We start from the raw sequence: 18,347 nt of genomic DNA, 5'->3' as shown, positions 1-18,347 counted from the left end.
TAGTAATCAGATTTCAAAGAAAATATTCATGAGGTATATTTATTGCACTTGCATATAAATTTCTTTGAAATTTATATGCAAGTGCAATAATAAATTTAAAATCTAGCCTAAAGGCAGTAATCAAATATTAAGAAGTTTTACTGATTGCATATGTAGAATTATGAACAGAAGATATCTCGTGATATTCAGCCTTATACAGTCGATTTCAGTTATTTGGGACACATCGGGACTAGTGCATTTTGGCCCGATTAAGTGACTGCCCCAATTATCCAAAGTTTCACATAAAAAAAAGCGCCAACCAGGCTAGCCGGGTGGGTGAAGTGCATGTCTGGCAACCCAAAGGACGTGGGTTCGATTTCCGCCTCGGCCATGGATCAAAGTACTGCAAAAACCTTGGGAGGTGCATTATGGTCACAGAAGCCTATGCGCCAACAACTACCAAAAAAAAAAAAAAAAAAAACCATAAAAAAAAACTAAAAATACAATGGACCCCCTGCTTTACAATTGGTTCACTGTACAATCAAATCACGTTACGATGGAGTTGCCATGATAAAGTACCGTTCGCTATACAATGTGTAGTAAGCGTCAGTCATTGCAATCACGTTTGTGAATTGAATTTTAATTCTATTAAACAGCATTCTAATTAGTGAAAATAGGAGGAATATTATCCACAAGGTATAAAAGTAAAGATATATTAAGCACAAATTTACCTGTATTATTACCTTACCAATTAAAAAATTAAATGATACGTGAGAATTGGAAGAATATACACGATAATCGGAAAAATATACATGATAATTGGAAGAATATACGTGATAATCGGAATAATTAATACGTACTGTAATATGTACATACTAACTAGTTGACATTTCTGTTTACTGACATTTGTGGGTGGGGGTTAAAATTTAAAACAGTAAAAATATACGCAATCAATAACAAAGAACATGGCACACACAAATTGCAAGTAACACGATATGCGCAAGTAAGAATGGAGTAACAAGTTACGAAGCTTTAAAAATAGGAATGAAGAGAAGATTCTGAAAATTAATTTTGTTATATGATTGAAGATTCCATGGAAGTGTAAACACATTTCACCATAATAACCCACAGAATTCCAGGTGTCGGTATTATCGCAAATTCAATAAGATCGAATTTACTATCCATTTATGATGTATTGCACTAACAGAAAAGTCCAATAAACAGGTAACTGCTAATTGTTTTTATTGTTTTATGGTTGTGACCTCCAGAAATCCGACCGAACCACATGGTACAGTCGCAGACAATTGTAGGGTAATCTCCAGTGCTGTGAGCTCCTGCCCCGATTAAACGGCATGTTGTCCCAATTAAGTGAAGTAAACCCTGGTTATTTTCTCGATTGGGTTCTGTTTTTTAAGATTTGCCCCAAATAAATGCTGCCCCGATTAACTGGTGGCCCAAATAACCGGAATCCACTGTATTTAAAGGCGCCTCCGTAGCCAGGTGGGAAGGAGCAGCAGTGCGTAGCACACGCTTCTTGATTAGACCGGGGTTCGAGCCCGTCACCACCAAATACAGAGGATGCGGAAAGGTCAGGGAATGACCACCGCATATCCCGGAGCAATATGGCCTTAGTTGCTAATGCTCCTAAAAACTAAATAACAAACAAAACAAACAAAAAACAAACACTGTATTTATTTAAAGATGTTGAAAAATTCATTAAGCTCTTGTCCAGCAGTTTTTTTCTTATTAAATAAAAATGAAAAGTAAAACTAAGATTTTATGTATTTCACATGTTAACAACTATATTTTTATTTTAAATATTTTAACGGAAATCATTTTTTAACTTTCCTCAAACTTTAATAAGTATTTTTAGATTATTCTATATAGTATAAATAGAGGAAATTTTGCAAGAGAAGTCAGTGGACATTTGAAATTCATGAAAGTAAAAGTAAGTATGGAAGAAATTTGTGCTTCGGTGTTGTTTATAGAGATATATTTTGGCTAATTCTGATCAGAATTTGTAGCAAGTCTTCAAGTTCCAACTGAAACTTTTTTTCTTTTTTAAATTGTAATACAAAAGATTACTGGAACTTGTAATATGGTACTCTAATATCCATGCATCAATTGATAGAGCAGAAGAAACTTTTTGACACTGGACTTGATCTGTAGATTGCAATTTTAGGAAATGCATAAGCAGGAAGTTTGTTCCAAAGAATGGAAATAGTGATAGTAATAGAGGCATGTGATGCAAGAAAGCAAGGACAGAAGTGAAGAAAAAAAGTTAGTTTGAGTTTGGAATGGAACTGGTGAGTGGATGTTGAACAGTTATTTGCACTTGTTTAGAGTGCAATATGTACACAGGTCTAAACCAGCTTGGAAGGAATTATAGAAGCTTCTGTGTCACCCGCTAATTTATATGCATCCCACACATTTCATTTTTCTTCTCTGCCACGAGCCTCATTAGTTCATATGACATCCATTAAAGTCTAAATCTTGAACAGTATTTCTTATTGGTATGAAAAGCCTAGTAGCTTTCAAGATTAATTCCCTGAAGGCCTCCCATTTAGAATTCACTGTTTTTAACATAATCAGTTGATCCCACTGTGTAGAATTCAAAAACTACCTGAAACCACTGTAGTTATCTTTACAAGAACAAAAACTCTTCCCTTTACACTTGATGGTAGTTACATCTTTAAGTAAATCCCACATCAGTAGACTGTGATCACTGTCACCTAGTGGTTCCTTTATCTGCAACTTCCTTATGCATGCGTCATCATTGCTGATAATCAGATCAAGAGTATTACCATCTCTGGTTACCCCTCGAACATGTTGCTGTAGAAAATAATCCTCCAATAAATCCACAAAAGTCTTGCTAGCATGTGAGTAACCAACCCACGAGTTCCAGTCAATATCTGGAAAGTTAAATCCCCATTACAAGACATTTTGATTTACTGCCCCTCTATTTCTCTGCACAACTGTTCATTGTACTCATCAGAGTCATGTCACCATATTGTTGTTTATTATTATTATTTTTTTCTGTTTGTGGGACTGTTTTGCAACAGAAAAATGTTATGTTGTGCAGTATTGAGAAAAGAGGGAGGAATTTTTACCGGGGAGAAGTAATATAAAATGTGTTCCACTGGTCAAACCAAAAAAAAAGGTTCATTAATTCTTTGCATATATGCAAAGAATTAATGAATGAATGTTGAATTTTGTTAAGCCTATGAATAAAAAAAGAAAGTGAATTCTGCTACCTAACGGAAGTGTTCACTAATTTAACAGATGCAAAACTGAAAGAAGGAATTTTCATGACTTCAAATCAGAAACTCCTCAAAGATGCTGCACTGGAAACAAAGCTACAAGATGCTGATTCAGACTGGACTGCTGAATATCTTTGAAAATTCTTTTTCTTCATTTCCATCTCAGTTTTTTTCCCCTCAAAATTTGGGAGATATAAGTAATGAGCAAGAGGAATGCTTTAATCTGGACATATTCATGATGGAAAAGCAATGCCATGGTCACTGTTTGATACTGATGGGAGATTACTGCTGGTTTCTTAAGAGGGAAAGTGAAATGGATATAAGAAAAACCCTGGTGGCAAACATTTCTAAGGAAGTAGAATGTATGTGGTATATTCTATTTCCTTAGAAAAGATTAAAAGTATTTTAAAATGAATAGGGCTCATTTTTAAGATAGCACATGTATTATTGTATGACTTTTGAAATTAGTTGTTCATTCATTTGCTGAAATGTCAGTATATCTTTCAATGTGATACAGACATAAATTTGGTATTTTTGGAATCTGAAAATTTTGTTCTGGAGTTATGAAAAATTTTTTTTTGTTGGTTAGACTTTTCAAAAGATTAATATTTTAGTGGTAACACATGATAAGGGGGCGGGGAGTCTGTTGAAATACAAAAAGTGTAATAATAACGGATGTGATTCTCTCCCTAACCTATGCAAATCTTTCATGCAGATAGACCGAAGTATCAAAGTATTATCAAAGCCATATATAAAAAGAACCATTGTTTTTGTAATAGAGCACTTCTCAATTCATTAGAGGAAATGAAAAAAAAAAGCTGGGACTGCCAGATACAAATCAGCACACACAATGTGTTGGATTTGTGCTGGGCAGTCATGTTGTTCAAGCTTATGTGAGCCATTTCTTACCCTTTAAAGGTTTTTAAAACACAAAACAACTCTGTGCAAAATAGCATTATCATTCATGAAAATCACTTTCTCTAAGGCCTGTGTAGAATCTCACACATGGTACGGAACCCTTATTCTCATATACTTGAAACTTTGAAAGTTCCTCATTTAAACAAATAAATTAGTGTAACCATTCTTTTCACACCATGAAATTTAGTTGGAATAATGAAGAATAAAAAAACAGTGAATTAAATCCTGCACACCTTTTCAAAATTTAATGATTCAATGATTTCAACATTTAACAAGGTAGTTAATTGATTTCCAGACTAACTTATAAAACTTGAGTTTCTTTCCCTATATAACCCTTTTCACCCAAAGTAAATCTTGTTGCTGCTCTCTGTACACATTTCAACAGGTTCACGTTATTTATCAATTTCAGTTTCCACAGTGATAATAGCTACATCCCACAGAAGTGGCTATTGTTAGAGAAACTGGAAATATATTTTGTAAAAATGATAGGTGGAATAGGACCAGGATGCAAAGTCTGCCAGGAGCAGAAGTTGATGTTTTAGAGCAACTGTCATCTTTTTAAGTGCCCAGAAAGTCATATTGTTGCACACTTTGGTACTAATGATATTAAGAGTAGAAAATTTAAAGATTTAGTAGTACAGGGAAATGTTGAGAAAAAGTTTAAAGTGTCTGCAATTCTGCTCGACAATAGGAAGGAGTACGTGATGTGTGCATTGTCAATCAATTCAGACCTGGAGAGACTGTGAAAGGCTCATGGGGATAGAATTTTTCTCATTGTGTTTGTTTCTATAGGAGTGACTCTTTTTATGGGGATGGAATATACTTAAGAAGGGGAATAAGAATATTTGCCAATGCTATTGAGGCAGTGTTAGGTGGGTCAGGGAAACTGCTAGCTTATGGAGGTACACAGACTAACAGATTAACAGCAGCAGCTGCAAGCAGAAATGAAAGTAATTCTTGTACTGCTTCTATTAAGACATAGCAGCCTGGAAAGCAAGGTGTCCATGATTATGAGGCCAGTTAGAGTCCCTTATGAGAGAAGCAAATACATCAGTTGTGTTAAGGTTACTGAGAGTAAAAACAGGTGCATTATACTTGCATGTATGCTAATTGTAGGAATATAAATAATTTGATGAATTTGAGGTTGTCAAAGCTGAGGTTGTGAAGTTATCATCAAACTATAACATTGTAGGGATATCAGAGACGTGGCACCACTCAGACGTAAATGATGTAGAAATAGAATATTATGAGTACAATATGTACAGAAAGGACAGACAAAATGGGGAGGCAGGTAGACATGAATGAGAGTAGGAGTGTTACAGGCCCCTGATGAGTATGACAGACCACTATAAAGACAAATAAAGGGCTAGTAAAACAGAATATCTTATGAACATTTTAACTTTTCAGATATTGAATGAAATTTGTAGATTGTTCACCCACACAGTAGTAAGACTTTTCTGAATTTATTGGATAAATGTTTTTTACGCTAGTGTGATCGAGGTAATGAGAGAATTTATTAGATACATGTTTTCTATACCAGCATGATAGAGGCAATGAGAAAAAGGAATATATTCTTATTCTAATGCATGAATAGCAGTGATTCTTCGTGCATTAGATAATGGCATCCTCAGATAATGGAACCCCAAGGTGGCAGTGATCACATTGTATTGGTGTGGAATTTTAAAGATATTACTACTGTCAAACATAAAGATTTGGATTTTACTTTTGTAAAGGCGATTACAATAGTCTCAGATAGTTTCTAATTCCATTCAGTGAGACCAACTGATCAGTTACCAACTTCAAATTCTAAATAGGGAAGCATTAAGGGAAATAATTTTAGAAGTTAGTAGGCTTTATATACCAACCGAGAGATACTATTCAAGGCTTAGACTTAAATGGATGAACCAGTTAAATTGATGAGAACGAGTGGCAAAGAAGAAAAATACATGGGATGCATATAAGTTATCAGGAGCTAAAGAACCCTGCACTAGATATAAACTAGTCTGCAGTAAAGTCATGAAGTATGATTAGAGAAGCTAAGGCAGGTTATGAGAGGTCTCTGGGAAAGAAAAGTAGCAAAGGCTTCTATGCTTATGTTAATGCTAGAAGGAGAAGGCATGAACCACATTGGTCCACTGGATATGAATGGTATAACTGCTGATGACCTTGTCTAGGTTGCTGACAAACAGAATAGATATTTTGCATCTGTCTTTACACTTGAGGAATTTTTCAGGAAGAGGATGCCATAAGTATATCGAATTCTAACAGAGGAGCTAAATGATTTTGTTTTGTGATAATTGAGAGGAAAGTGGAAGAGGAATTGCTGAAGCTAAAAGTAAATAAGGTATCTGTAGCTGATGGGATTTTTTATAAGTATAATAAAGGGGTTAGCAAAGGAGGTAAGAAAATCTCTAGCCATAATTATGAGAGAGAGAATCCTTGAATCAAAATATGTCGATATCTCCATCCACAATTTACAGATAGGGATCAGATCAAAGGATGAAGTGAGTAATTTCAGACAAATAAGCTTGACTTCTGTAACAAGGAGAATAATGGAGTCAATGGTTAGAGAAGAAATGCAGGAGGACCATCTAGAGAGGAATGCAGTTATACATTAATAATGGAGTCAATGGTTAGAGAAGAAATGCAGGAGGACCATCTAGAGAGGAATGCAGTTATACAGAAATTACAGCATTCATTTGCTAAGAGGGTGATGTCTGACAAATTGGATTGGATGTTACAACACAGTAACAAAGGAATTGGATGCAAAAAATAATTTTGACATCATATACTCAGCTTTCAGAAAATCTTTTGATACTATAATCAAAGTTTCTTGCGACGACCGACTAACTGGTTAAAATAAATTTATTAAAATAAAGATGATATATATATATATATATATATATATAAGATAAAACAGAAATAAAATAAGATAAAAACGTTAAAATGAAAGCATATTTTTACATTTTCATTGAGATTGTCTAAAAGCAACAAAATCTTGAACTCCATCCCTTTATCTTTGCAGTAACAGTCTACCTTCGGACAAAAATAATTTGTGAACCATTCTGTAAAACAATTCTCTTCTCTTGTAATCCATGCTTTCTTATTGGATCGACAATGTGCTTTTTATGCAACCCTTTAGAGCTCCTGGATTTTCTGCTCTGAATATGAGTAGAGGTTTCAGTTTATAATCCCCAGATGAGTTTCCACCCAACAAAAGTGTTAAATGATTTTTTGATGCTTTATATCCAGGCTGGGCCGTTTTAGTTTCAGCTAAAAAAAAGTTTGTGAGGGCATTTTTTTCCAGAACAACCCAGTTTTGTCACGTTGAAAATTATTTGTCCTTGTAGCCACTTTCTTCAATGATGTCTTTCAATTCACTGGAAAATTTTGCAGCAATGTTTTTGTTTTTGCACTTGCACTTTCACCTGAGATACGAAACTTGTGAAGCCCAGCACAGTTTTAAAAGTGAAAAACCAACTACAACTGGTTGTAAATATTTCTTTAGTTTTCTCTTCTTCATTTTCTTCTTTTTCCTTCAGCATGTTTATAAAGGCTCATGGCTTTCGCTTGAATGATGTTCTGACTCAAAAGAATTCTCTTTTTATTACAATCTTCTATCCATATTAATAAAAGACATTCCACATTAATGAACAGGGAACTCCTTTGCTTAGGATTACTTTCATCATGTTAGATGCTGTAGAAATTCCCTGCTCTTTATACTGATCCTTCTTTCGAATAATCATTCACACTGATGATTCATTCGTTCTGTTTTCCATTGCAATTTTAGCATGTGATGCACCATCTTCATGGCACTTGATAACATCAAGTTTTTTTCTGATGTAAGCCATTTACATTTATTAGCCCAACCACTTTCATTACTTTTCTTTTTTGACTCATCATTTCATATTTAAAGGGGTAAAAATAAATTGTGAAATGAAAAGCTTGAACAGCTATCAAGTTGTCTTGTCAGGATGGAATTAAGAATACTGAACACTTGCATGTTGCTGCTGACTGCCTGAGGGGAGCTATTGGCACATGTGCATGTGAGACAACAGAATTGGCACTGCAGCATATATGTATGCATACCTAGGCTATGACGAAGCAGCATATATGTAGACTACATGTCTAGGGTGTTGAATGAGTTTTAGTATGTATAGTAAATTTTCAACTTAAACCTAATTGAAAACCGTGTTATAGTGAAACCCGTGCTGTTTGAAGCCATGCTAAGCGAGGTATTGCTGTCATTTGAATTCTCATGTAGCTGACAATATTTCTTTTTTCTGTCCACAAATTTAACCCTTCCACAAATGAATTTCCTGTCCATATGGGTCCACCATAGTGAGTTTTTAGTAGCAGCAGACTCTGTGGAATGAGGTTCTTAATGAAATTTGAAGTTTATAAAACTGGAAACTTTGTATTAAATTTTTGTTTTTTATATATATATATATATATATAGATATATATTTTTTATTTTGATTACCTTGGAAGGTGTAAATTTATGCATGTACTCCTTAGAACACGCACAAAATACAAATTTATCAACATACTACTAAAAGAGTTAAAGTATTCTTCTAGTACAATAACCAGTCATAATCAATTGATTCATATTTATCACTTAGTTGAGCAGTACCTATAACCATGCAATTATGATGATTAAGTATACTGAATTTTGCTTAGACTGCAGTTTGATATTCTGTACTTAAGGAACATAATTTTTAATGCAGAGTGCAAGGAAGTATCCCTAACAAATATATAAGAAATGCAAAATATTAGTTTTATCTTAATTACTGATAAAAAAACTTGGCATTGGATATGACATTATATTAAGTTATCTCATATTTTATTGAAGCAAGCAACATTTGGTTTGAAATTCATTTCCTTTTTTTTATTCAGATAATCCAAGTATATCTAAACCGTCTCATGTATAAAGGAGCTCTGTCTTCTTATACTCCATGCCACTTGTCAAAGTTTGCAGTTCTGAAGCTCAGAGATGCCTTTAGTCATAATCCACCAGAGAGTATACCTAAGCACATGTATAGTGGTGTGCAAGCAGATTTTTCTCTTTGCATCAGCCTTTATCATGCTTATGAATTACTGTTGCATCATGGAATAAGATCATTTTATAATTTTTTAAAAGGTTAGAAAATATATTGTAATATTTTACTTTTGTCTTTTAGTAGTTTATTCGATGGCATAATTTTATTTTCTAAAGATATTTTGTAATTTAAAAAAAATCACGTGTGTACCCATACATATGAAAGATGTTTTATGGGTAAACATCTTTGACAACACCTACTAAATTTCGAACAGCTAGAACTGAAATCACGAACAATGTAATTTATGCCCACGCGCGCTACTTACTCTACAGAATCAATGTTAGTGATAAATAGGATACACATGCCAGCTGCTTACTCTGCCAAATCAACGTTATACCAATAGTGTAATTATCCATTTGATTGTAGCCATTTGTTGAATAGTATGATTGCAACAATACAAGTATTTGTATTGTTACAATCATAATATTATGTTGGATCATGTTACTCTGTCATGCTTTGTCAAAAATTACACATGCAGTGCTAAAAGATCTGCAAGAAAGAATAGTATCCATGCATAATACACTATTGAACCATAGATAATACACTATCGAAACTATGACTTGGCTCAGGATCTCAATGAGTACAAGCGTGAGATGGTAATGCTGCACATTCCATTTCACAATGAGGAAACAGAGATACTGTCAGAGATGAAATATGTCAAAATCTGCAACAACAATGAAGAGCTCATACTAGATCATAAATTGTATGAATTGGACTTGGGCATTCACAAAACGATTGAAATGTTTAAGATGATGTGTCAAGACAACAACGTCATTGACCCTGACAAAGAATGCGGTAATGATCTGCATAGCCTTGTAATGTGACTGTGAGAAGAAGACCCCATTTGAAACTTTTACAATCATCCAAACAGTTGAGCGTGGCAAAGCTTGCCACGCTCAACTGACTCAGTGCAATTGCAAGGAAATGCAAAAACTTGATGACCAATGAGGACTTCTGCAACTTAATGGAGAATGGCCAAGCAAAGGATTCTACTCATACATGTAATTCGGAGTCTGTTATCTCACAATCGTGAACCGATTCAAATATTCTTGACCGGCCCAGCTGGTTGCAGAAAAACATTCATGATTTGCCTCTTTATGGAAATATACAACCGCTTCAGTAATACAGATGGGTACTGTAATGCCTACATTACATGTGCTTCACAACTGGTAAGGCTGAAGCGCATGTAATATAATGATCTTGGATGTGCTCAGAGCTGGTTTATGCCAGTTCTGAGCACATCCAAGATAACTACCTTCAAGATATCCATTTTTCTGGTTACCAAAAGGTTTCTGCCATGGGTGGCAATGGTTAGCCCAAAGCCACCTAAGTATGCCCCGAATCATAAACGTTTTCCCGTAACCAGCTAGTTTATGCCAGCTCTGAGCACATCCAAGATCACCTCCCATGATCCTTTGCTTTAAATGCTTTACTTTACTTTAAATTTTGCAAGATATCCATTTCTCCAGTTACCAAAAGGTTTCTACCGTGGGTGGCAATGATTAGCCCAAAGCCATCTAAGTGGTATGCCCCGAATCATAAACGTTTTTCTGTGGAAATTATGTGAAATGACGTTATTTCCGCATTGCAAAATCGTGACAAATTGATTTTCCTACCATCTGAAATTTAGTAGGTGCCGTAAAAGATGTTTACACATCAAAAATTAAATTAAACTTTTCTGTTTTATAATGCACCTTGAAATATTTCTGTGGTGGAATATTAATTATTTGTATGATTTAAATTTTTATGACTATTCATCCTCATTGATGATGTAGTGGCTTTTTTTTTTTTTTTTTTTTTTTTTGCTTGTCACTGATTTGGAAAGATGTGGATTCAATCCCACTGATGGTTGGAGGACTTGGTTAATGATAACTGAGGCTGTAGATAGCTGGTCAAAGGTGAGGACATAGGATTTTTCCCTATGAGATAATATTTTGGGTTTTTCATCTTCAAACATGTAAAAAAACCTGTAGGTACTTCTATAGACATAACACATACTATCCATTAGGAATACAGAAGAGAACTTCTTTGACAATATAGTGGATTCACCTGTCACTCATTTGGAGAGGATAGGGAGTTGAAATTCTATAGAGATTGGAAGAATTCTTAAAGGCCTCTTCATTGGTGAGTTTAGTTAGCCAGTATCAGAAAGGGAGAGTAGGGTTTGTTCAGCACACACACACACCATGCAGTTTTGCTGTTGAACAACAGCAAAATTTACAGATATAAGTAATTTTACATAATATACATGCTAAACCATAGAAATTAGCATACCATGTGAACTGGCACATTTTAACTAAAGAAGTCAGTGTCAAAAAATTTTCACCCAACCAATCAGAAGAGAGGGGAACAAGTTACCTAGTGCAGTCAATTAACAGAGACAGTGTCCGTTCAACTTGTGAATAGGTTGTACCATGAAATGCATATTGCATGTGCTATTGACAGTCACTCTTTCCCATCCACTCTAACTGGTTAGTAGATAGTGACTGTTCAACTTAAAATAAATTGTGCCATGAAATGTGTATTGGTTGTGTTATTGACAATTAAAAAAAAAAAAAATTGAACTTGGTTCTTATCTTTCTCTCTCACACACACACACACCCCTGACACCCCCCGACACCCCCCACACACATAGATGGTGATGCATGCATATCCACTGTCTCTCTCTGAAAGCCATAATTAATTTTACATAATATACATGTTTTAAAAATAGCTGTTAAGAGATTCATAAAAAAAAGAAGTACAGGCTGTCCTCGATTAACACAATTAATTCGTCCCGCGAGCGCATCACTCAAAATGGAAACACGTTAATCAAATGTAATAAACAATAGGAAAAATTATAATTGCTCCTTGATCTTCTGGAATGTCTATAAAGAATTTTAAAAATACTTTTCAAATAACTTTTTAACTTTATGCAATGTAAAAGATAATGAATATAATTATGGAATTAAATGTTTATTGCATAAAACAGCGGTTCCAAAACTGTGTGCCGCGGAATATTTTAAATTTTCGAGGGAAACACAGTGATACTCGACATCTGTTGGATACCGTGCGAACTATTAGCTCAAGGTAGTTCACAGTTTCAACATTTCTTATTGGACCTAACTACTTTGGACCTAAGTTGTTTGGACCTAACTACTTAATAAATGGAACTGTTAGTTATTTCTTTTGGTCTAGGTGCACTGTGAAAAAATTATTGAGACACTAAGGAAGCCGTGAACCGAGAAAGTTTGGGAACCTCTGACATAAAATACACAATGAAGAAATGACTGTTGCGGAAATATTTGAACAGAGTTGTTTGAACAGTGTTGACTTTCTCTTTTCATCAATCAATTTCCGATAGCCAACAACAATCTTCTCTGGGTTGTTGTTATTTGGTTTTTAGGAGCATTAGCAACTAAGGCCATATTGCTCCGGGGATATGCAGTGGTCATTCCCTGACCTTTCCGCATCCTCCGTATTTGGTGGTCACGGGCTCGAAACCCGGTCTAATCAAGAAGCTTGTGCTGCTCCTGCCCACCTGGCTACGGAGGTGCCGATCTTCTCTGGGCCTTGGTGAAATAAATATCGCAGAGAACCTCAAACAAAAGGTTTGAGGTTCTTTGTGATACGAAAGATTTCATCTAGTTCTTTTACCGCTGTCTTCTTCGCAGTAACATTTTCATCTGGCTCATTTAAAAATTTGAATTTTTAATCAATAGGCATTTAAAAATTTGAATTTTTAAATGCAAGTCTGCATTGACTTTATTAGTGGGAGACAAACAAGTAACGCATCTTCTTCCGATGGTTGATGGAACACACTGAGGCAGGCAGCAGGCAAACGTTTGTTTATTGCCCGTCCAACGCGCGGTAAGTTTAACGCCCGATTCAAATCTTTTTCAACTATTGCACAAAAAAAAAAAAAAAAAAAAAAAGATTGCGTTAACTGGAAATTTGCATCGTGTAAAGTGAAAAGTGGTATAATTTTTTCAAATAGCTGTAATGGAAAAATGCTTTAATCAAACTTGCATTATGCGAAGCCTGGCTGTAGTGTGTTTTTACGAGGCTTGTAAATCTGTGCTTGATTTTTCCAATAATGGATGTATTACTGCTTAGATAAATTCTATCAGATTTCTAACCAGCTATAGGAGGATAACTTTTACACTGATAAGCTTACCATAATTAAAATATATATTTATTCAGTTAGTTTAAGGAATAGGAGGATAAATTTTTTTATTTTTAATAGTTACCCCAAACACAAAAGGTAGAATCTATAGCTTATAGGTTTCTAGTACTGTGTATGGGTTTGGGAAAACTATTAAAAACAAAAATAAAAAGAAAAACTTTTTATATACCTTTCATTAATTTTTATACCATGTGAAATTTAATTTTAAATCTTATACCATGTGAAAAAAACAAAAGAATCATTTATATTACGTTTCTTGAGGATTTGAAAAACTTTGCAAAGAGCTTTCAGAGGCTTATGAACATAGACTTGGAAGGATATGTTAGAAAAGGGTGCAAGGTCTTTCAGCTTAAGGTGCTAAAGCTTTGTATCAAGATGTACTAATGATATTGTCAGAGTTAAACATGCTATAAAAATGTGTTAAACAGTTCTTTCTGGATACCATGTCCTACTCAAGTAATAAGATTGGTAGGAAGGGAATCTATCTAATCTGTAAGAATCCATTGATGTAGGCCATTCTACAGTGCTCACCCCATCCATAGTTAAATCAGTGTATTTCTTAAGGATGTTAATTTGTTATAATGTTCTAGATTTAATGTTATAGAATTCATTCAATTTTGTTCCCATATCATGAAACCAAATTCACATCTCACAAGAGCAAAAAGAAAGTTTATTTGGGCAAAGAGAAAAAAATTTTTAAAAGTAGAGGTTTTCAACAGTTCCACCTTAGTTTATCACAGGGTTAGGAGCATTATTTTCATAGGCGCCTCCGTAGCCATGTGGGCAGGAGCAGCTGTGCGTAGCACACGCTTCTTGATTAGACCGGGGTTCGAGCCCGCCACCACCAAATACGGAGGATGCAGAAAGGTCAGGGAATGACCACCGCATATCCCCGGAGCAATATGGCCTTAGTTGCTAATGCTCCTAAAAACCAAATAACAACAACAACATTATTTTCATATAGTAGTTGATGCTTCAGGTATGCCCTTCTGTCACGATAAAACAAGCTGTAGGTAGTGAATAAAACCTGTCACATTTCTTAGTTACATAGCAAATGGAGTCAACATACTTGGCTATTGAGAAAGAGGCACTTATCATAATTTTTCCCCCGTTGGTGTTTCTTCTGGAGAACTTAAGAGCTTTACCACAGCTTATTCCTAATATCAGGAGACTTAAGAAAATGGACTCCTATGTCTAAATGTTGGAATTAGCTTAGTTAGCTTAGAATTACTTAAAGTCATTATAATGACTTTAATATGGATCCAATTCTTTGGTGTGTTGATTCAAAGTATGGGGGGGATATCTCAATAAGACTTCTTGAATGGCTGGAACATGGATTCTCTTCTCTTGGTGAGTTAATCCAGTTGGGAGGATTTTTTTTTATATATGAGTAGTATTTTTTTTAATATAATTGTTTTTACAGGAACTCCCCGACTTACGGAAATTCAGCTTTACGTAAGTTTTTGCTGGCTGGTGCAAACTTAAAAAAAATCGTGGAAACGTATTTTGCATCCCGTAGGAATAAATGGAGGTATCGTGAAAATATCGTAATGTGAACCCAGTAACACATTTTTTTTTTTTTTTGTAATTCGTTCCACCTTAGAAGTTGAAAATTTTGCTATATTACTAAGCTATTTATCTCTCTGAAAGGTCATATTTATAATGGAATTGCACTATCTTTCATCATTATCATATGTTCCCATTATAAGAATCAATTTTGAACACCCTTGTGATATTTTTCTAAAGCATGTTTCTGGAGGTCACAACCACAAAACAATAAAAACAATTTGCACTTTCCAGTTTATTGGGCTTTTCTGTTAGTGCATCTAATTATAAACTGGATAAACTCGATCTTATTGCATTTGTGATAATACAGATAACTACAGTTGTGTGGGTTTTTATGCTATTATGGTGAAATGTGTTCCCCTTCACTGAGATCTTCAATCATATAAAAAACAAATTTTCAGAAACTTCTCTTCATTTCTATTTACGTATTACAATGATGAAGGGAAAGCGACCGATGAAAAGTGCAAGTGGTTGTAGTGCCAGGAAATGAAACAAAATTGATTTAGAAATAAGATGAAAATGATTAAGAAGTATGAAGCAGGACAAAGTTTGTCATCTATTGCACGGGAATTAGATCTCTCACTGCTTCAACAGTGAATACTATTTTAAAGGACAGTGCACGTATAAAAGAACATGTCAAGGGATCAGTGTGCTTAAGATCAGCATTGATCACAAAACAGCGTTCAGGTGCTATATCAAAGATGGAACAGCTGTTAATAATATGGATGATAAATCAAATTCAGAAGCGAGTGCCCCATTCATGCAAAAGCAACTAGTATTTATAAAAATATTACGGCGAGCCCCAACCCAAGTTCATGGCAAGCAACGGGAGGTTTAATAGGTTCAACCATTGTGCTGGTTTTCAGAATGTTAAAGTATGTGGTGAAGTCGCCAGTGCCGATTCTGCAGCTGCAGAGAAATTTTGTGATGTGTTGGAAAAAATTATTGATGAAGGCAGTATTCAACGCAGCAAATTTTTAACATTGATGAGACTGCTCTGTATTGGAAAAAAATACCGGATCAAACATACATTGCCAAAGAGGAAAATACAATGCCAGGTTTCAAGGCATCAAAAGGTAGGTCCACACTCTTGCTTGGGGCTAATGCAGTGGCAAATTGCAGATTAAAACCACTGCTTGTGTACTATTCTAAAAATCCTCGTGCATTTAAGGGCATCATTAAAGCCACCCTACCCGTGCATTTTCGATCGAACCATAGAGCATGGATGAAGCAGCATGAATGAAGCGGCGTTTAAACCAATCCTCAAAGAGGATTAGTTTAAATGCTGCTTCATTCCCAAGATTGAAAAATATTCTATTGACAACAGCATTCATTTCAATATTTTGCTTCTATTGATAATTAGCATTAGCAAAGGCACATGACACAAGAAAGCAAGCTTATATAGCATCAGCCAAAAAAAAAAACACCCTTATTTCACCCATCCACTCGCTCCAAATGTTTGTCAAGTTCTGCCTTGAATCTATTTAAGGTATCAACTTCTACAGTGACAGATGGAAGTTTGTTCCAGCAATCGACCACCCCCTGGCTAAAGGCAAACTTCCACACATCTATCCTACAACCGTCTTTCCTCAATTTGAAGCAAGAGGAAGAATCCCATCAGCATTGAGCATGCTCAAACCATTCAAGGCTTTATACACCTCAATCAGATTACCTCGCAGATGCCTAGTCTCCAGACACTGTAATTTGCAAAATTTAAGCCTTTCTTTGTAAGAGCAACCCTTTGTTCCATTCACTAATCTTGTTGCCCTTCTCTGTACTCGTTCCAACAGCACTACATTCTTCTTAAAATGAGGCCTCCAGACCTGTATACAGTACTCAAGGTATGGCCTGACCATTGCCTTATACAAGGGGATAATCACTTCCTTATCCCTGCTAGAAAAATTCCTGTATATCATTGACAAGACACCATGAGCTACTCTTGCAGCCCGTCTGCACTGCTCAGAGAACTTCATATCTGCCTGCACAATTACCTCCAGGTCCTTTTCATTCTCTACCACTGTCAGTGTAGTACCACAGAGTTGATACGCTGCTCTGGGGTTGCTGTTTCCCATATGTAGTACTTTACATTTGTCAATGTTAAACTTCATTTGCCACCTCTCAGCCCATCTGCTCAACCTTTCCACATCCTGTTGCAGCAGCATAGCATCAGTAGTGTCCTTAACAACCCTGCCAACCTTCGTATTGTCTGCAAACTTGGACATTAAGCCTGATATACCATCATCAGTATCATTTATAAATACAGAAAACAACAATGGACCCAACACTGAACCCTGAGGGACTCCACTAATAATATTAGTCCACGAAGAGCAGTGTCCATTGATTACCACTCTCTGTCTTCTCCCCCTCAACCATCCCTTTATCCATAGCAGCAGTTTACCTCCAATGCCACACTGCTCCAATTTGTGCAGCAGTCTTCCATGTGCAACAGTATCAAAGGCTTTTCTAAGATCCAAATATATGATATCAAAGTTATTCTTTGCATCCAGTTCCTTTGCGACTACATCATAGTATCCAATCAAATTAGTCAGACAAAATTTCCCCTTAACAAACCCATACTGTGTCCAAGCTATAACTGAAGTCTTGTTTAGATGATCCTGCAATGCTTCTTTAACCAGCACCTCCATTAATTTTCCTGGAACAGAAGTTAAACTAACAAGTCTGTAATTGCTTGTCTCCCCCTTTGATCCTCCTTTGTGGATTGGGGTCACATTTGCACATCTCCAGTCCATGGGAACCTCCCCTGAGTCCAGGAAGCTCTCATAATTATGGCTAAGTGTTTGCTTACTTCCTTTGCCACCTCCTTTAATATAACTGAATAGATTCCATCCACCCCAGGTGCCTTTCTTGTGTTTATCTTCAACAGTTTCTCCTCCACTTTACTCTCAGTTATTAAAAGATTATCTATCTTACTGCCAGAGTTGAATACACCTCTGGCATTCCCCTCCCTGAATAACTCCTCGTGTGTGAATGTCGATGCAAAATATTCATTCAGTTTGTTAGCTACCTGAGCAGGATCATCAACAGTTGAACCATCGATATCAAATGGACCAATCTGATTCATCCCCTTCCTTCTAGAATTTACATAAGTAAAGAACTCTTTGCTGTTTTTCTTTGCATCCTTTTCCAAAGATTTATCATAATCTGCCTTCGCCTACCTAACCTCCCTTGTAACTTGGTTACAGACCAACTTATATCTATCATATTCTTCTGTGTCACATGTTAATTTATACGTATCCCATGCATTTTTCTTTTCTGTCACATGTCTAATTAGTTCATCTGACATCCATTTAGGCCTAAATCTTGAACAATATTTCTTTATTGGTATGAAAAGCCTAGTAG

At 35.5% G+C, this 18,347-nt stretch overlaps 1 protein-coding gene across 1 annotated transcript in view; it reads left to right on the top strand.

Annotated features, from left to right (window-relative positions):
• The window catches only part of LOC150089865 (Fanconi anemia group M protein homolog), a 95,362-nt gene that overhangs the window by 61,388 nt on the left and 15,627 nt on the right, over positions 1-18,347 (top strand). The window contains exon 6 of the mRNA XM_090390115.1: positions 9,054-9,297. Coding sequence (XP_090246241.1) covers positions 9,054-9,297 — 244 coding nt within the window. The remainder of the gene's footprint in view (positions 1-9,053; positions 9,298-18,347) is intronic.

Source organism: Mastigoproctus giganteus, chromosome 2 (genome assembly GCF_048544385.1).
Source record: "Mastigoproctus giganteus isolate SK-2022 chromosome 2, ASM4854438v1, whole genome shotgun sequence".
Taxonomy (NCBI): domain Eukaryota; kingdom Metazoa; phylum Arthropoda; class Arachnida; order Uropygi; family Thelyphonidae; genus Mastigoproctus; species Mastigoproctus giganteus.
Note: the sequence above shows the minus strand (reverse complement) of the source record. Positions and strands in the feature narration are given on the sequence as shown.